We start from the raw sequence: 19,433 nt of genomic DNA, 5'->3' as shown, positions 1-19,433 counted from the left end.
GCCGGAGCCCACACGATGGTACGATGGGTCGGAAACCCTGTGTACTCGCATGAAGGATTTTGAAAGCACGGTCTGGAATATGCCCTTGCTCATTATTGCGGCAGGCGCCCCTGGAGTACGTGATAATGACTCGGGACTCTGGATCTGTGGAGGCCAGTGCAATGGTGATCTCTTCCGCAAATAATAATGTTTGGGGCACGGAAAGTAAGGCCCTGAACTGTAGTGTTTTGGTGGATGACGGCCGCCGTGTACCAACCCCCATGGTGTGAGGCGGTCGCAACTGCCCTGAAGACAACTGGCTTATGGGCATATTTTTGGGAAATAGCCTCCGCCCGCGCGAGACGGCGACCATCTTGGGTGTCTGTAGCCATGTTGCTCGGAAGGGGAGGCGCCTGGAGTGCAAAGCGCCAGGTTTTAGGGATGAGGACCCGTTCTTCTGTCTGTGTTGCGTAGGATATGTGTAAGCGGGTCAGAAGGCGGCTTCCCGCAGGTGTTTTGCTCAGGCGCAAGTATTGATTATTAAGATCAGCTTCTCGTAACTCCCCAAAGGTGCTGGTCATCCACAGACCGAGGAGACGCTTGTTAGACGTCGTTATGGGGAGGTCGAGCGCTCTCTTATAAACCTTGTGAAGAACTACTTCTAAGGCGTTCTCGTCACATTTGCGTAGGTGGAGGTAGGGAGCCGAATATAAAATCCGTCTGCTTACGAATGCATTGGCCAGCCGCAGGCCATCTTTGCATCGTAGTCTCCCCTTTTACTGGATACCCAGCGGAGCATCCGACCCACGAGAACAGAAGAAGCAATAGCCCTCGCGTTAAGCCTATAGCTTTCTTCCCAGAGAGCTTTCCCTCCACCCCTATCGCCTACGGCGGTGTTGCCAGGAACTTGCAAGATGGCGCGCGGCTTGTTCAACCCAGAACCACACTCCACGCTGCCGGATTAGGAAATTAATATGGCTTCCACCACATAATTATCTGCACCGAGAGTGAAAAAAAAACCGTGGAAGAAACCGCGGAAGAACAACAACTCGGAAGGTTTCGTCATGTGACAGTTTTAAAACCAAACAAGAAAATGTAAAGGAGTTAAAGTCGATTTAAGAAGACAACCTATAGCGTATTGTAAATCGGTCACGAGGAAAGGAAAGGGCTCCGTAACTGCCCCATTCCTCGATGGTTACTCCAACCACGCCGTGAAGGAGGGAATGAGGGAGCCACTGAAAGAAAGAGAGAGATATGGAGAGAAAGCAACAGTGACAGAGAAAGAAATAACGAAAGTAAGAAAGGAAGAAAGATACAAAGAAGGAAAGAAAGGAGGAAATAAAGGAAGGAAGTAAGAAAGAAGGCAAGAGAAAAAGAAAGAACGAAAGGAAGAAGGAAAAAAGAAAGAGAGGGAGAGAAAGAGAAAGGAATAATGAAAGAAAGAAGGAAAGAAAAGGAAAGGAAGAGAAAGAAAGAAAAGGAAAGAAAGGAAGAGACAAAGAAAGGAAGATAGAAAGAAAGGGACAAAGAGATTGAGAAAGAAAGAAGGCAGGAAGGAAGGAAGGAAGGAAGGAAAGAAAGAAGGAAGGAAAGAAGGAAAGAAAGAAAGAAAGAAAGAAAGAAGGAAAGAAGGAAAGAAAGAAAAAAGGAAAGAAGGAAGGAAAGAAGGAAGGAAGGGTGGCCTTGTGGTAGAGCATCCGCCTCGCATTCGGGAGGTGCTGGGTTCGATCCCCAATGCCGCCGGGTACCCACCGGTTTCTTTAATGGGTACAAGATTTCCCCTGGCCTGGTGCTCGGCTCTTCTAGGGTGAAATGCTTGGGAAAAGGGTCTTAGACCAAACAGCTGCCTTGACGGATGAGTGATAAGTTCCCCCGCCAAGCAACCATAAGTCCGCCTCGTGCGGCATAAGCCCAATTTGTGGCCCTTTCTTTGGTCTTGTGAAGCTTCACAAACCTTTTTGTGAAGAATCTGGAGATGAACTTGCAGTTACACATTTTATGCCCTTGCGCAAAACTGGAAAGAATAAGAAAGAAGTACGCTACTCAATTTTATAACGAATGAATTTCTTCCCATCAAGCACTTCTCTAAGGTAATAGTGCAACTGTTGAGGTGTCTTTTCTTTTTAGCGTTTTAAGAGAAGCAGGTTTTCTCAAGAAACTAAGTTCTGACCCACTGGCTCGCTTGATTTTCGATGCACCTCAGCCATTTCTTCATTCTCGAGGGGAAGGCTGAGGTCTTTATTTAGTTCTTTGGGAACCTGGAGATCCTTGCCCAGCCAAGGATGGCCGCTGAGGTTACCGGACCCTTTTTAAAGCTTCTACTAGTAGCCATTTCTAAAATTTCTTCCCATTGTAATCAGTAGGTAGTACTAACGAACGTTTTAGGCCCTCTATACCGCCGATGGTTTTTCACATTTCAATAAAATTCTGCAGGAAACTTTTCCCACACACTCACCTTGGCACATGATGTCCTTAGTTGCTTATGGGCCATAGAACCCAACACAGAATTTTTGCTCCTCGTTTAAGGACCCCGCCGCGGTGGCTCAGTGGTTACGGCGCTCGGCTGCTGGCCCGAAAGACGCGGGTTCGATCCCGGCCGTGGCGGCCGAATTTCGATTGAGGCAAAATTCTAGAGGCCCGTGTGCTGTGCGATGCCAGTGCACGTTAAAGAACTCCCAGGTGGTAGAAATTTCCGGAGCCCTTCACTACGGCGTACCTCATAGCCTCAGTTGATTTGGGACGTTAAACCCCAATAAACCAAACCAACCAATCCTCGTTTAAGCAAGTTGTGCTCCCATGTGCGTCCTACATGACGCGCACAGGCGATCCAGAACGCTCCCGCTACAAGAGAGGTGCTTGGCTAGGCTCGCAACAGTTCGCAAATTCAACGCGCCAGTTCGAGCTTTCCGCTGTGAAGACATGGTGCGAGCGCATGTGGACGCCGACAATAAACGAGTAGTCCGCTGGCCCCGCGCCTTTTAAGGAAAACCGACGCGTCCAGCGGGTGACTCTTATAGCACCTCGGCGCCCCTGCACAAAGCGATGCAATCACGTTTTCTTCTTTCGCAGTGCTGAGAATACCGCTGACAGCGTCGAGCGTCCTCCTTGGCGTCGCAGGGACTGCCTACGCTGCACTGGTAAGCTGCCCCCAGTGGGGGGTCAACTGCTCGCTGGACGCTTTCACAAATGCGCCGACACTCCTTTCATACGTGAAACAGTGCGAAAGAAGAAGCCCGAAGGCGAAAGGAAGAAGGGACAGGAAAGGGCACTGACTTCTTCTCAGTGACCCAATCAGGATGTTGGGTGTAACATGCTGCACGCAACCCGTCATAAAAGAGTCGCACTTGTCTCCACAGCTCTGAACGTAGAATTCTACATATCCTCTTTACATACTGAAAACTGCGTAAAAAACGAAGACACAGAACGAGAAGGCACGACACGGGCGCAGACTATCAACTGAATTTTTTATTCAAGTGAAGAGGCCTATATAAGTATCTTCTGCCCACAGTGAGACAAGCACAAAAATACAACAACCGTGAAAATCAACCCAGAACACAATCACCCACTATCCCTTCGCGTGCACCGTGATGCAACCGTCAATTACTCTTCCAAAAAAAAACTGCGCACAAACAAGACCACGACAACCTTAACGGTCACGCTGATATCACGCCAAAGACTCATATCTCCTGCTCGCCTTATGAAAACTGGCCAAAAAGGTTATCTCCCTATCAAGCAAGGCCACAGATGGTGATGCCACACAGGAATATGAGTCTTTCTTGATTAGGTAAGCCTCCACCATCTCCCTGCATAACTGATCGCTATGTTTGAACAAGACGCTGGTCCTGTTCAAATGAGGGTAGCATTTTTCGCAACCCTTGCAATGCACGGCGAGATTGGAGGAAGCCGCGCCCTTCAACGACCTACGATGCTCCGCCATCCGCTCGTTTACACAACGACCCGTCTGGCCGATGTACTTTTTTCCGCACGAGAGTGGCACTTCGTAAACAACTCCAGTGTTACACTCTGTGATCCTAGTTTCCTTCCTGTGCGCTACCGAACAACCAGTTCCAGCACAACTGCCCTCAGACTCTAGCTTTCTACGCACAGCACTACAAATCCGCGCAAGCTTATTTTTGGCCGTGAAAATCACGTCCACTCCGTACCTCGCCCCCACTTTTTTGAGCCGGTGTGAAATTCCATGAACGTACGGAATTCCCACCACACGTCTCCGTCCCTCGTCCTATTTGTTATTGGAACCACTGCTCCCTTTCTTGGCCAGGATCCTGTCGGAGATCTGAGCCAACAACTGCTCCGGAAACCCGGCTTCCTTCAGCCTCTCCACCTGTGCCAGGAAGCTAGCCTCAACTTTGTGGTTACAGGATTTCGCAAGGGACGCTTTTAAGCAGGACGTGGCTATACCAGCCTTGACTATTTTGGAATGCCCCGAGCTAAAGTTCTACAGTGGCTTCTTCGTTCTAGGGTGATATTCCCAACACACACCATTATCCAGGTACTCGATACTGAGATCTAGAAACTGGAGGGTATCCGAGCTGGGCATCTCGAAAGTGAATTTGAGGCCGCCACCAGCATCCTTGAGCATTTTTACGACGTCCGGAACCGCCGTGGGAGAGTTTGACTTCAAAATGATCAAAAAATCATCGACATAGCGGAAAACTCTTAGCGCTTGATCACCAAGATCCTCCGCCAGTTCCTGATCCATCCTGCTCAGATAAATATCGCTCAATACAGGTGCAACCCGGGAGCCGATGCAAACACCCGACTTCTGGACGTACACCTTACCGCCCCACCCAACAATGGTCGATTCCAAGTAAAAAGAAAGCAGTTCTAGGAAACTCTCTGTTGAAACACCGCATTCTGCCATAAACGCCAACTCGTCATTGTCTTTAACAATGCAGTCTTTCACTCTATTCATCAGCTGAGGATGGGGCAGCGAATAAAACAAGTCTTCCACATCGATGCTGAAGGCGCAGTACTTTTTTCTGTCCAGCGCTGAGAGGAACTCAACCACATTTTCAGAGTTGTTCACCAAGAAGGGGTCCAAAAGATTGAGTGATCTCAAGTGCCTCTGTAGAAACCCTGACACAACATGCTGCCATGTATCCCGCTCAGAAATGATTGCCCTGAAAGGGACGCCCGGCTTGTGAGTCTTTGCCGTAAAGAATAAGTCCAGAACTGTACCTTTACCATTCTTGACGGCCGTAGCCAGTCCTTCAAGGTTGCTTCCTTGCAGCAGCGCCACGGCTTGCTTTTTGATGGCAGCGGGCTTTACAGCTACTTCCTTGAAGTTCTTTTTCACCGTTGATAGCTGATAGTCTGCTCCCGTGTCGTGCTTTCTCGTTCTGTGTCTTCGTTTTTTGCGCAGTTTTCAGTATGAATTCCTACCAACTAGCCCAGTTTACCGTTCTTATTATCCTTATTACGTGGCCAAAAGAAGGCCGGACTGCGCCGAAGAGGACGTTGAGGTCACAGGGTACCAATCCCTTCTTCATGGAGAACGTGGCGTACCTGGCCCGGCAGGTTGACCGTGTGATGCTTTGACGAGGGCATTCAGTTGTACCGAAGGAGCAGAAATACATAACGAAGGGACCACTGTATAAGAAAGGTAATCAAGCAGAACTTTTTGCTGGGCTAGTTGGTCCATTCTGAAATACGTGAAAGAGCGCGAAAGAAGCCCGAAGGCGAAAGGAAGAAGGGACAGGAAAGAGCGTTGACTTCTTCTCCAGGTACCGGGCCAGGTTGCCGGGCCAGGTACATCACGTTCTGCATGAAGAAGGGATTGGTACCCTGTGACCACAAAGTCCTTTTCGGCGCAGTCTGCCCTTCTTTTGGCTACGTAAAGAGGATATGTAGAATTCTACGTTCAGAGCTGTGGAGGCAAGTGCGACTCTTCAATGATGGGTTGCGTGCAGCATGTAACAGCCAACATCCTGATTTAGTACCTGGAGAAGAAGTCAGCGCTCTTTCCTGTCCCTTCTTCGTTTCGCCTTCGGGCTTCTTCTTTCGCGCTGTTTCACGCATTTCAGAATGGACCAACTAGCCCAGCAAAAAGTTTACTTGATTGCTGTCGGCTAAAGTTCCGAGCAGCTAACCGGCGCCTCTTAATTGCATACGCATGCGAAGCGATCTGCTCGCTGGGTGCATGCAGCAGCCGCATTGCAGCTACACCACCGCGCCAGCCGTCTTCATCGCCGAGCTCTTGGCAGAGCAACGTGGTTGACACGAGCAGGAGAACGCGTTTCTTTTGCTTCGGCGTCCCGTTTTCTTGTTGGCTCATTTTGATTTGGTTTGATTTTTGCCCAGAGCATATGCTTGTATTATGTGCGTGGTTGTTAAAAGTGCAGGAATGTACCCGTATTGAGGTGCATGTACTCTTAACATTCAGCATCATCATCATCATCACCAGCCCGACTACGTCCACTGCAGGGCAAAGGCCTCTCCCATGTCTCTCCATTTAACCCTGTCCTTCTTGGCCAGTTGCGGCCACTGTATCCCTGCAAATTTCTTAATCTCATCCGCCCACCTAATTTTCTGCCGCCCCCTGCTACGCTTGCCTTCTCTTGGGATCCACTCCGCTACCCTTAAGGAGCAGCGGTTATCTTGCCTTCGCATTACATGCCCTGCCCAAGCCCATTTCTTCCTCTTGATTTCAACTAGGATGTCATTAACCCGCGTTTGCTCCCTCACCCACTCCGCCCTCTTCCGATCTCTTAACGTTACACCTATCATTTTCCTTTCCATAGCTCGCTGCGTTGTTCTTAACTTAAGCTGAACTAGTTTCGTTAGCCTCCACGTTTCTGCCCCATAGGTGAGTACCGGTAGGATACAGCTGTTGTATACTTTTCTCTTGAGGGATATTGGTAAACCGCCGTTCTTGATCTGAAAGAACCTGCCATATGCGCTCCACCCCATTCTTATTCTTCTAGTTACTTCCCTCTCATGATCCTGATCAGCTGTCACTGTCTGCCCTAAATAGACGTATTCCCTTACTACTTCTAGCACCGCGCCACCAATTGCGAACTGCTGCTCTCTTGCTACACTGTTGAATATCACTTTGGTTTTCTGCATGTTTATTTTTAGCCCCACCATTCTGCTCTGCCTGTCTAATTCATTGATCATGCATCAATGAATGAATTAATGCATTCCCGCATACATCGAGATTTCAGCCAGCGAAAAAGGCCTTCCATTTTTGCGCATCATCCGAGGAAACAAGAAGAAATGAGAACAAGTCCTGCACTGAAATTCTCGCAGAACTGCATGACTTCCTAACGCAATTTAAGAAACACTGGTTTAACACACATTTAATATTGCAAGTTCGAAGCATTCGCTTCCAGTGGTGCAGGAGGCCTGCAGCTGAAAGTCAAATTCATGCAGAGGCTAACGCTAAGTGCAAAACAGCCTAAATTTCTGCGATCTTTGAGCTGCTCAGTCAGGCGATGGCGCAGCTTTAAATTTCGCGCTCGATTTTCTGTGAGCACGCCGGTATCGGCGCGCGGCTAAATTTAATTACTCCGTAGTCATCTTTTTCTTCAAAAATATTGCACCTTCTCTGCATTTCTGCAATGAAGTAACTATCAGTGAAAAAATTCCGGAAGTTCACAACACTCATCCGACGATTTAAATGCCTGGACATTACCGGGCTAAAAGCACCTGCGAATGCCCAGTTCAATACGCCAGTCTGATGACCCACAAATAAACTACTTCCGCCTTCGAGGCGCTGCCCTCTTTTGAGAGAGCGACTTGCTGGCGCCGCCACCGGCAATAGACCGATTTCACAAGCAGTTGCGCTACGCCACCGCCGCCGCGATGCACTCTGGGAGTTGTGGTACTCCGGCCGGCGGCCGCGTCGGCGCGGTGCGTGGCGCACGCGCAAGAAGCAGCCCTGTTAGCGTCGCCACACGATGTTTCTCTGCATGAATGCTGCATTTGCGGCACAAGTATGGACACCTAAGGAGTGTCATGAGCTACGACAACTGTGCGAAGCAGAGGGTCCCGGATTTTCCGTTTTATAGAAGAGAAAAAGTACCCAAGACATTGCGTAGAAGCTGTTTACGAAAGACAGGTGAAGAAGTCCTGTTCAGAGCATTTGGTTTGGTTTATGGGGTTTAACGTCCCAAAGCGACTAAGCCTATGAGAGACGCCGTAGTGGAGGGCTCCGGAAATTTTGACCACCTGGGGTTCTTTAACGTGCACTGACATCGCACAGTACACGGGCCTCTAGAATTTCTCCTCCAAAGAAATTCAACCGCCGCAGCCGTGTTCAGTGCATTTAGCCGTATTGTCCCTGTTGATCAGTGGACATTGACAAATGGCAAATTTTCAAGTTCTGAAGCTGCATGAAATGCCTTTTACGTGCCGCTGAGCTTTGGCGGTCCCTTAAATTGTTAAAAAGAAGGCGATAGGATTTACCTTCGTGCTGTGTCGTTAAGCCATCTGTGCAGAGATTTCTGCCCGGTGCAAGGTTGTGAGGGAACAAGTGTTCTCAGATTTATTGTTATATTCAGGAATCCACAATGTTCGTTTGATACATGTATTCACTCGTGATGTCTCGAGCGGCCATACCAGCGATAATGCTTTCTCTATTTCACGGAATGAGAAAGCGAGGCTATAAAACTGTAGAAATGTGGAATAATTCCTAACGTTTTGTTGCTCACTGGTACTTGAGCATAAGTGGGATTCCAGCATCAGCCACATGCCATTTATGCCGGGATATCACCCACATTTTGCCCGTTGTTTTCGAAAAAAAAAATTGGGCGATCTACTGTACTCGTACTGCGAAAATAGCGAAAGTGAGTCGTACTGGAGACGCCCTGGCAAAAGATTATATTAACCTAAATAAAAAAGTAATTAGTGTAGCAATAATCAAAATAAAACTATTGGTCACGAAATTATGGCCAGTTTTCAGCAAGGGCTATGATGAAAACATAAAGACAACAAACGCTGTGCACAACGTCTATAGCGAATGCCTGGATGAATACAGCGAATACTGAAACAGCTAAATGAGGTGGCAAGAAATGTAAATACTGCCCGAAGACGTTAATTAAATCGCGTGCATCGCTATTCGTTGAAATATTCTGCTGACAAAAATAACGAAAGCGGCGGTCAAGCGCGTTTGCATCGTCACCTGCAGCATTTTCCAAAGCAAGGTTCTAGTAACAAGCGCAGCGTCGCCACCGCGTTCACTCCACTTCAAGGGGCAACTGACCACCCTCTCTGCGCTGCTCCTACCGCGATCAGCATTGCACCCCTCGAAACTCCGCCGTGGAGCCTCTGTTTCCTTTATAGAGCTCAACACAATAAACGAAACTGCGGAAAGTGTGGCCGGGTATAATGCTTGTCAAAGCGCAAAGTAATGTGGGCTGTCGTGCAGACGACGCCACGAAGAACTACAACCAAGATGGCGGCTGGCTACTTCCGGTAAACGCGCGCATGCGCAGTAGGCGTTGTGAAATCGGTCTATTGGGCTGCGTCTCCAGTTTTTCTGTTAGCCTTTGGATAAATGGAGAAAATAAGTAATTGACCACTGCTATCGTGAGAACACGCGTGTCATCACTTCTGGTGCCTTGGAAGTTGTTATGGGGAACACGTTAATGAGCTCGTGCGGCGGGTCCCGTAGATGCTGTCGTTAATGAAACCATGGGGCATTAATGACATTTGTAGATGACGCCAAGTTGAAGAAGCACAATGCCTGCATACAATGTTCCAGAAGAAAGCATCAGGTGGCTTTCGGTTTGTGCAATTCTAACTGCGTTCTGTGCGAAAGAAAAACTTGTTAGTTCGCTGTATTGTGCCCTGCACATAAAGTAGAGATATATCTGATATTACTAGCAGCAAGACATTCCAAGTTGCTTCAGTAAAGTTTTAACTAATGTGCATATTTATGGGCTTTATTATGCCCTAAAAAACCACCTCGTCACCGGCAGTACAATTTCTGAAAAGTTTTGTAGTTGCCATCATACAGAACGTCGCTTACAGAGAACGTTCCATCTTGAGGAATACAATGTTTAATGGAAAAAATACGAACGCTCGAATTATTAAGCAAAAAGAAGAAAAACTGGCCTGTCTCTGCCCGTACGGGTCCCTAGTTCACAATGACAACGACTGGACGAAAGTGGTGGCTTGGGATGGCATAGAAGCCGCAGTCACCGTGTGCATATCTCTGGAACATTATCCCGCGTTCGGTCTCAAGCATGCGTCGTAGTTTGAACGTGCAACGTTCAATCTAGGTTGCACGCTAAAAAAAAACATGCCGACCATTATGTTTTTGCCTAATGCGAAATTTGAGCGCAGCTCATCAGCTATTTCAGCTTTTCGATAGACTGAGGCAAAGAATGTGAGCAAGACATGTATGTACAATTACAGGCCGCTTTTTATTTTTCAGACATATTTCTTCTTCAAGAAACTCTCCACTAACAGTAAAGTTACGCTTGAGAGATATTACAACACAAAAGAATTATTGCAGTTAAAGTGCACTACCACAACAGAAAGAGGCAAACAAACAAAACACAATTTGTTCACTGAAGGTTAAACGGTGGGTCGGGCGGTCAACACCCTTCTTATATAGGCTTGCTCTATGTCTGTCTGTTCTTCGTGCGAAAAGACGCGTGCACATACACACAGTGTCGGCTGTGCAGTCTCCTGCTTCTTCTCGCGCTGGACGCGCGTCCTCATTGGTCAGAGGCCGGGAGTGGCTTCGAGGAGCATCTCGAACTTTCTGTTCTGGCGCCGCTGCCGTCGCGCGAATGAAGAGATGGAGGGCATCTCTTAGCGCACGCAATGCTGCGCCCTCTCCGTCAACATCGCGTAGAAACGACTCGGAAAGTCTAGAGCAATCGACGGCAATCCTCCCGGCCGCCGCGTCAGCGAGCGGGGGGAGAGGGGGCAGCCACGCACACAAGGCTAGTCGCTCTCCAGGGGTTCCTTCTCTCCCGCTTTACGACGCGCGCCGGCGAGAGCCGTCCGTGCGGCGCTGTTTCTTTTTTTTTTGTTTCTTGCTAAGGAGGGGACCAGTTTGCGCTTTTACCCTCTCCTGGTTACAACGGACAACGGCGACGGCGACGGCGACGCCGCGAAACACAGTAACGGGCGCCTAAGAGCTGCGCTCTAAAAAGCAGGCGTCCCGATAGATACCTCCCCGTCGGAATGACCCGAGGTATTATCCAAATTCATGGCCAGTTTCTAAGTGTTATGATCTCTACTCAAGCCGTTTTTTATCGTGCGGCCCGTGACGGCGTACCACCGGTCGTTTCATCGCAACAAGTTACTGCATAAGTCTGCTTGATGGCAGGTGGTCGATATAGACGACGTAGAAATTGAAAAGCATGGCTACGGCATCTCTGATTTCTGGGAACGGCAGAAAGAAGCTGGCTTGTTTCTCTCGGTGACTGCTTATTAGGAAATATGCCATGGATCCCGGCGTTCTGTAGTCTTAAGCATTTGTTTCGGGTATCCGTTTATGGAAAGATCTTTCCTCACGTCCTGCAGCTCGGCGAACGCAGGAGAAATGCGCATTGGAAAGTGTCGACTAGACGCAGGGTTCAGGTGTAATCAAGTGTCCTTTAGGGTAACGGAGTGAATTCCAAGAGAAGGCAAGCGTATCAGGGGCCCATAGGAAGTTAGGTGGGCAGATGGGAAGAAGTTTGCGGGGATACAGTGGCGGCAACTGACAAAGGACAGGGTTAATTGGAGAGACATGGGAGAGGCGTTTGGCCAGAAGTGGGCGTAGTCAGGCTGATGATGATGACGATGATAATGAAGTGTGCCGAAATAAACCTCAGGCAGCAATCAGAGTGAGCGGCCTTTCGGTACACCAACGTTGCTATCCCGTTCATTGTTCTTTGATGAAGGACGTCCAGTAAGAGAATGGCCCGATTTTGTTCTTCCATGCTGACTTGCACGGTAGGCTGGAGCGAATTCAGATAGTCAAAGAATCGACTTGCATTTCGGTGGCGAATCACTTAAAAACATTCATCCGTAAAACGAAGGTGGGATATTGGGCGCAATTAAATGAGCCCAATGCCGCATCTTCAATCGAATCCAAAGCAACGTATGTGCATACAACCGATACTGATGTAGTACCCATGGCTGTGCCAAATAGTTTCTTGCAGTGTCGTTTCCCGAAAACGAAATATCCCCAGCTTCTGCCAACTTGAGCATATCGAAAGTAATCATTCAGGAATCGAAAACCGGCTAATTGATCCTTGTTAATGAGAAGTGGTAAAAGTGCATCATATTTACCAAAGAAAGAAAGACGATTTATCAATGTAAGTTTATCGAGGCCACAAGCTTACAAATGCAGGGAATTTTGTATGTGCGACAAATTCACTTGAGCCCTTAGTTATGCGAGATCCCATAGCGCCGTCAGGCTTCACAGCAGGGGTCTATGGTAGAGGGATAGGCTAGGGGGTTGAAATTCTTAATAACACAAAATGAAGTGAACAAGGGTTCAAGGGGGAGCCTCAGTTTAAGCCTACGATTCGACATGAGGACTTGTCTCCGAATGGGCAAAGCGGTCATCATTGACGGATTTAACAGGGCCTTCGCTATGAGGAAGAATCTCTTTTGTTGGTGAGGAGGGTGTGATGAAGCAAGGATGGTGGAATGGGAAACGTGAGCTTGCCAAGTTGTTCTCCAGGGAGGATGGCTGCCAAAGAGGATTCGGATGGTTGACCGGCAGAACAGGTATTCCTGCAACCAGCCTGTCCCCCTTTTATCAAGCCTGTAGTCACGAAACATCGCTATTAGCAATACCTGCAGGGCAGCATCATCAAAGGACTTGCTAAATTAAACATTTCATGACAACAGCGCAACGAACGGGACAAGAAGCACACAGGCAGAGGCAGAACACAGCGCTGCCTGTGTCCTTTTTCCTGTCCCGTTCGTTGCGCTGTAGTCATGGAATATCGGTACCAACTCGCCCAGCAACTAACCTTCTCTAAATTCAACAAAACTATAATCCGTGCTGTTGCGGTCACTAAGAGGTTCAACCGATTCACGTACAAACTCAGTTGTGTAGAAGAGTTGAAATCTGGGTTAGTTGGTACATTATACTTAAGAAAAACCAGCCAAAAAGACGGGGACAAAGGAGAGACGAGGCACACACAACGACTGGACTATCAACTGTGCTTTATTGAAAAAACAGCCAGTCTCCAAGAAAACCCAACAGAGCATGCGCAACTCAACGGCACCGCAAAACCAGCACAAAAAACAACAGCGATCTCGTACGATAGTCAAACTGCGGTGTCAACGGGACAAGTAACCTAATTCTTTCTGCATCAACGTGATAGAAGCCGTGCTAACACAGTTATCTCCATGATTGCTAATGTGAAATGCTTCGAGGATTTCCCGCTCAACCTTACCCTTGCCTCTACCGAGAAAAGTGACATTGGAAAACAACGGGTAGCACCCGCAATCGCGGCAATGGCGAGGCAAGTTTGCTCCGTCAGCCGGAGTCAGAGAGTTATGGTGCTCTCGTAGCCTTTCATTTATACACCGGCCAGTTTGACCGATGTAAACTTTTTCGCATGTCAGCGGAATCTTATAAACCACCCGTGTCGCACAAGGAACATAGCAGTTTTGATGCCGCGTCGAACAAACAGGTGGTCTAGTTCTGCCACGCGCGACACGTGAACAAAGGCTTGAAAGTTTGCAAGGAGCAGAAAAGACAACATTGACACCTTGTCTTGCAGCAACTTTTTTGATATTGTGGGAAGCCCCATGCGCATAAGGCATCACCTCAAATTTTCTTCTTTCAGCCCTAGTAGGGTCAGCCACCTTTTCGTCACGGCTCTTAATTCTTTGCAGCAACGACTCTGCCACAGCATTCAAAAGCGGTTTTGGGAAACCGGCCTCTTTCAAACGCTTAACATGGTTGTCGAAACTTGACTCTTCTGCAGAGCATTGCGAAAACAGCTCATGGCAATCCCTCTCTTGACGACTTTTGAGTGTGCAGACGAGTACGGTAATAAAGCCTTCTTACTCCTAGGTAAAAAACACCAGCATACATGGCCATCGTCAGGAAAAGTTAGTTGAAGTTCTAAAAAACGAATCGACTGGTTAGCGGGTAGTTCAAAGGTAAAAGAAAGGGAGCTTGAGCAAGCTTTAAAATCTTCTAAGACATTTTCTACAACCTCATGCAAGGAGTCAGTCGGTGAAAGATTTAACATTATCAAGAAATCGTCAACATATCTAAAAACTTTGCACACTCGTTTGTCAAGAAAAGAGCCTAAAAGTGTGTTCTCAAACTTTGCTAAAAAAATTTGGCACAAGATAGGAGCTACGCTAGCACCAATACAGATTCCTTTTTTCTGTATGAACAGACCGCCCTTAAAATCTACAAGGGTAGATGAAAGATAAGTAGTTAACAGTTCTAAGAACGCATCGATGGAGATGCCACAAGCGTTTTGGAAGGCAACTAGGCCGTTCTGTTCAATCACTTCACGCACTGCAACAAATAGTTCGTCATGAGGGATGCTGTAAAACAAGTCTTCGATGTCAATAGAAAACCCAGCGTTGGATCCGGGAATGCCGTCGCTGAGTACTTCAACCACAGCAGCTGCGCTTGCAACGTAGCAGGGGTCCTGCACATCAAGGGACTGCAGGTGTCGCTGCAAATACTGGCCCACTAACTTTTGCCAGGTGTCAGCCTCTGTTTGTTCCTACGTTCCTGTTTGTTACGAATGAGATGCCATGGCGGAAGTCATCCTGAGAGCGATTCCGGAAGTTGCATCCGTAGGTCTCGGTACTAATTTGTGTGTATAAAATTGGCTCTACTGTATTAGCCCAAATGAAGAGTTTCCTTTGGAAGCCATTCTCGCTCTCTTCCTGCTCACCGGACTTAATCACGACTACGTGGCAACAGTTCAAAAAAACATGGCGATAGGTAAACACAACGTTCCTGGCGCCAGTATTCTGCATTCGAACAACCTCGGAAACTTTCTCATTTTGGCTAATGAAGGGTAAGGAAGAGAAGAAATGAACGTACATGCAGGTTATTAAGGAGCATGTGCTCATTATACTACATGCATAAATATCATAGGGGCTAAATTCTTTATAGCATTAAATCGGTGCACATTTAAGGTGGACTTGAAAACTATTTTAAGCTTCACATCATACCTGTATGTCTTGTCAAAAGCGTTGTTGCGGTATGATGTTGGCTGAATGACAGAACAAAGGAATATATTAACGGTTCTGCTTTTTCTGCATCATGATGAGCCCCTTTATTATCGCGTTTGAAAGGTAGTACTGAAATATTAATTTCTATATTTCCACCGACGTACTTCCAAACTTCGTTACGCTTACTTTTCACATTTTCCTCGAAAGCTTTAAGAGTGGAATCTTCAGCTCTTTGAAGTTTAGCATCGGCACGAGCTGCTATGTCACGAAAGTTAACTGGCAACCTTGTAGCGAAAAGTTTAATTGCAGTAAATTTCGCGCTTATTTTGTTTGAGTTCACACAACCTCTGAGTTATCCCGGGATTTCTATGAGCATGCTCGGTTACAAGAAAACTAGAAGGAACAGAGCTACTGTATAAATCATCATGGATAATGGCAGCGCAAAAAAAAAATGGGGACGACTGCGAAGGAACAAACAGCAAGACAAGCGCTCAGCTACCTGGTCGATTTTATTGAAAACCAAGCCACGCTCTGTACATGCTTAGGCACCATACACGGCCAGTTGTCAACTACAAACCCTCACTGCACACCCAGCGCCATTGAAATAGCGCAACGGTTCGAGGCGGGAAGACGGGGCGAGACGCGGGGACGTCTCGTCCCAATTACTCCACCAGCTCATGTCAGCACGACATTCAAAGTGCTGGCCAGAAATGCGCAAAACGGAGTACGCCAAAGGCCTTCAGTGCTTAAATAGACAGAGCTCATGAGCCCACGTCATACTTGCCTTATTGGATAAGCCGCACTAATAAAGCTTAAAACACGCTCTACGTTGCAATTCCGGAGTCAACACTTGCTGATGGGCGACTTGGTTTGTTTCCACGCTTGCAGGACACAGCGCAAGAATCAAAGGAACACAGGAAACAAGGCAGACGACAGGACGGAGTGCTCCGCCCTGTCGTCTTTCTGGCTTCGTATACTGTTTTTTCTTGCGCTGTGTGCTACAAGCATGCTATTCCGAAGGAGGACCACTGCAGGTTCCCCACAGTCGAGAAGCACTCTGCAGTATGCATTTCTTGACAGCCGAACGACAGTACCGCCCTCAGTGAAAGTGCTAACTAAGTCTCGGTATCCACGCATTGTGCTTTTTGTATTCTTATCCGGGAGTTTGTGAGCTCGGCAGCTCAGCAGAACCTCTCAGGTGCGGAGATGCTGGTTCTCCGTCGCTCCCGCAGGGGGGGCTCCGGAGCGTCGTGTGGGCCGACTGCGTGCAGGCAGTGATCATGACCGGCTCCCCGCTGGTCATCATCGGGAAGGTCGTCTACGATTCCTCCAAAAGCTTCGACCCGCCACGGCCGCTGACCGACCTCAACGTCACGGCTTACTTCCTGCGGTGAGTCGGAAAAGCTTCCACTTCCTGCGGCCATTCGCCACGGACACAGAGTGCAGTTCGCGGCGCATGGTGTTGATGAACGCCGTATTAGCGAGGCAGTGACGCGATAGCGGCGAGTCTCCCGTTTTGTAGAAAAGTTTGGCGTAGGCGTTTTCAGCATTGTGGGCGAAAAATCAGGAGACCCACAGGTCTTCCACATCACGTGACTTTATGACGTCATCACAACCTGCCCACCAGACTGTGACCAAACTGCCCATTCATGGCAGATGGCAGTTAAATTAATTATCGGTCGCGAGACGTTGCTCGAGAAGAAAAACCCGGGCCTCACAAGCCTCGGCGGTTGCTGTGTTTGAAACGGCACTGTTTCAAATACAGCCACGCGGCTGTACCACTGCACTAGGATTGGCATGAGGACTTCCTGCAACCTATGAATCTTGCTCGTTTCGTCTCCTGTCCCGGAATACAATCGCGCAGGCTTGAAAAGTACGGAAAGATACCAAGATACCAAAGATCACATAAGTGACCGCACAGCAGTGCTTGTTTTTTTCTTCGTTTCCGAACCTGGGATTGATGATGCTGCCCAAGCGCGTTAAGGAGCTAGTGTCGCAGAAAATCAGACGTCACCGTCGACGTCGCCTCAAATGAGCGAAAAATGCATGAAAAATTACAAGAGATCGGCCACCAAGTCACGTAACCTTGTGGCGTCATCTAAAACCTGCCAACCAGATTGTAAGCAAACTAAACACCGTAGCAGGTGGCAGTTAATGATTGTACGCGAAAGGTTGCCAGCGGAAAGCAACCCGGGGCGGACAAGCCCCATCAATGGTAGCAGCTGCCATTGCTGGCAGTGGCGCATTCTTTAACCGCTGCACCACAGTGCCGGGAGTGGTAGGAAGACTCCCAGGTGTCTATGAATGTAGAGAATGACCAATTCTGCATGTATGCGCATTAGCCCACTAAAGCTATCTCGAAAAACCCTCAAGTCGCGGCTAAAGTATCCACTCCAATTTTTCTTTTTACCATAAGATCGTAAATTATTAGAACAACGTTCAAACGCAAATTGTTTGTGTCAGAAATATGTGGCTGTAACTGCTGAAATCGAGTCAATTTCATGTATGACGCTGTCATAATCATCATCATCATCAGCCTGACTACACCCACTGCAGGGCAAAGGCCTCTGCCATGTCTCCCCAATTAACCCTGTCCTCTGTCAGTTGCGGCCACCGTATCCCCGCAAACTTCATAATCTCATCCGCCCCCCTAACTTTCTGCCGTCCCCTGCTACGTTTGCCTTCTCTTGGAATCCTTCTGCATGACGGTGTCATGCAGTATTATTTCGTGTTTTGAATACTGAACTGCTATCCTTAGCACTTTGACTTTTATCTACTGTCTAATAATGGCGACCTCCATGGCTTATGCACGTCACGTTTGCGCAAATTATTTTTCCCGAATCATCATTTGCCTAAAAGCCCGAGATTGCGATTCGAGTACCTAATAAAATTTACAATAGGAAAAAAAGTTAGCACTGAATCATTTCTTAACACGTCAGCAAGGTGCAATCTGTTCGTGGCGTATAGTTGCACTTCTCATAAAGGTACCTCAACCGCAGCTCGGCTGCTGACCTCGAGTAGCCGCGGCGCTGCCGCCCGCGCGCTTACTCACCGGGCGTCGCCTCATCCGCAGCCTGATCCGGAATTAAATTTCAATCCGGCCATCACCTTTAAAGAGATCACCTCTCTTTCTCAAAACTTTCATGGTCTCTATCCCCCTCCCTGTAAAGGCCTCACCAAGGGGGAGGCTCGAGCGCTGGCTTCTCCGCCTCTATACCGATACTGTACTGTTCCCGGCAGTACTTAAGCACTTCAATTCTTGCCGCCGCGGTGGCTCAGCGGTTAAGGTGCTCGGCTGCTGACCCAAAAGACGCGGGTTCGATCCCGGCCGCGGCGGCTAGAATTTCTTTGGAGGAGAAATTCTAGAGGCCCGTGTACTGTGCGATGTCAGTGCACGTTAAAGAACCCCAGGTGGTCGAAATTTCCGGAGCCCTCCACTACGGCGTCTCTCATAGCCTTAGTTGCTTTGGGACGTTAAACCCCATAAACCAAACCAAACCAAACTTCAATTCTTCTTTCTCGGGCGCGTGCCCACACTGTGAGGAGCAGTTTTCGGACACCTACCACATGGTGTGGGCATGCCCTTCCAATCCTGCCTACCCACTCCACCACCACCCCACCCGAGAGGACTGGGAAGCTGCCCTGCGCGGCTGCTCCGAACTCCAAGCCCAACAGGCATTGGTAGCTAGAGCCCGGGCCGCTGCGGAAGCTACAGGGATCCCGGACTAGGGATCCCTCCTAGTGTTTGTTAGGGGCGGGCCCTTCCGGCTCGCCCCATCGACCTCTCACTGTAAATAGGAATAAAAGTTTTCCTCCTCCTCCTTCGCTTCCACACTAAAGGCTGAACTCCATGTACGCGAAAACTCACGCGAACGCGACAGCGGCAAGCGACGAGCGACGCCGTCGCGGGAAGCGAAATGCCCGTGTCGCTTGTCGTGTCGCTCGGATCTGCACTCACAGAAAATTTCGCTCGTCGCCCGGAAGTAGCTAACGCGATTAGCCAATAGCAGCTAATCGGGCAGCGCAAGTCACTACTGAGCCTCTTGCTGGCTCTGGCCGGGCCTCTTGCTTCACCACCGATTCGTCGTTGTCGCTACGCTGTGCCCCACGTTCACGGCAAACTAAATGCGCACGAAGCTTTCGCTTTGTCTGAACTTGCCTCAACCACAAAATTTTAGCCATAAAACACCCCAGATTTTCAAATTGCTTCTGTGTTTACAGTGCTGCTAGGCTTAGCGAGTATGCCTCGTTTGGCGTCAGAAAGCGCGCGAGGTTCAAACAGGTGTACGCCCCACGTTCAGGAAACATGGCGGCGCCCGTGA

General features: G+C 48.5%; 1 protein-coding gene across 1 annotated transcript in view; it reads left to right on the top strand.

Annotated features, from left to right (window-relative positions):
* LOC149326794 (sodium/iodide cotransporter-like) overlaps nt 1-19,433 on the top strand; it is a 123,221-nt gene that overhangs the window by 30,039 nt on the left and 73,749 nt on the right. Inside the window, exons 5-6 of the mRNA XM_089564675.1 lie at nt 3,049-3,116; nt 16,344-16,501. Of these exons, the coding sequence (XP_089420801.1) occupies nt 3,049-3,116; nt 16,344-16,501 (226 nt within the window). The remainder of the gene's footprint in view (nt 1-3,048; nt 3,117-16,343; nt 16,502-19,433) is intronic.

The sequence above is a fragment of the Amblyomma mixtum genome, chromosome 10 (genome assembly GCF_055824585.1).
Source record: "Amblyomma mixtum isolate Tamu chromosome 10, ASM5582458v1, whole genome shotgun sequence".
NCBI classification, from domain to species: domain Eukaryota; kingdom Metazoa; phylum Arthropoda; class Arachnida; order Ixodida; family Ixodidae; genus Amblyomma; species Amblyomma mixtum.
Note: the sequence above shows the minus strand (reverse complement) of the source record. Positions and strands in the feature narration are given on the sequence as shown.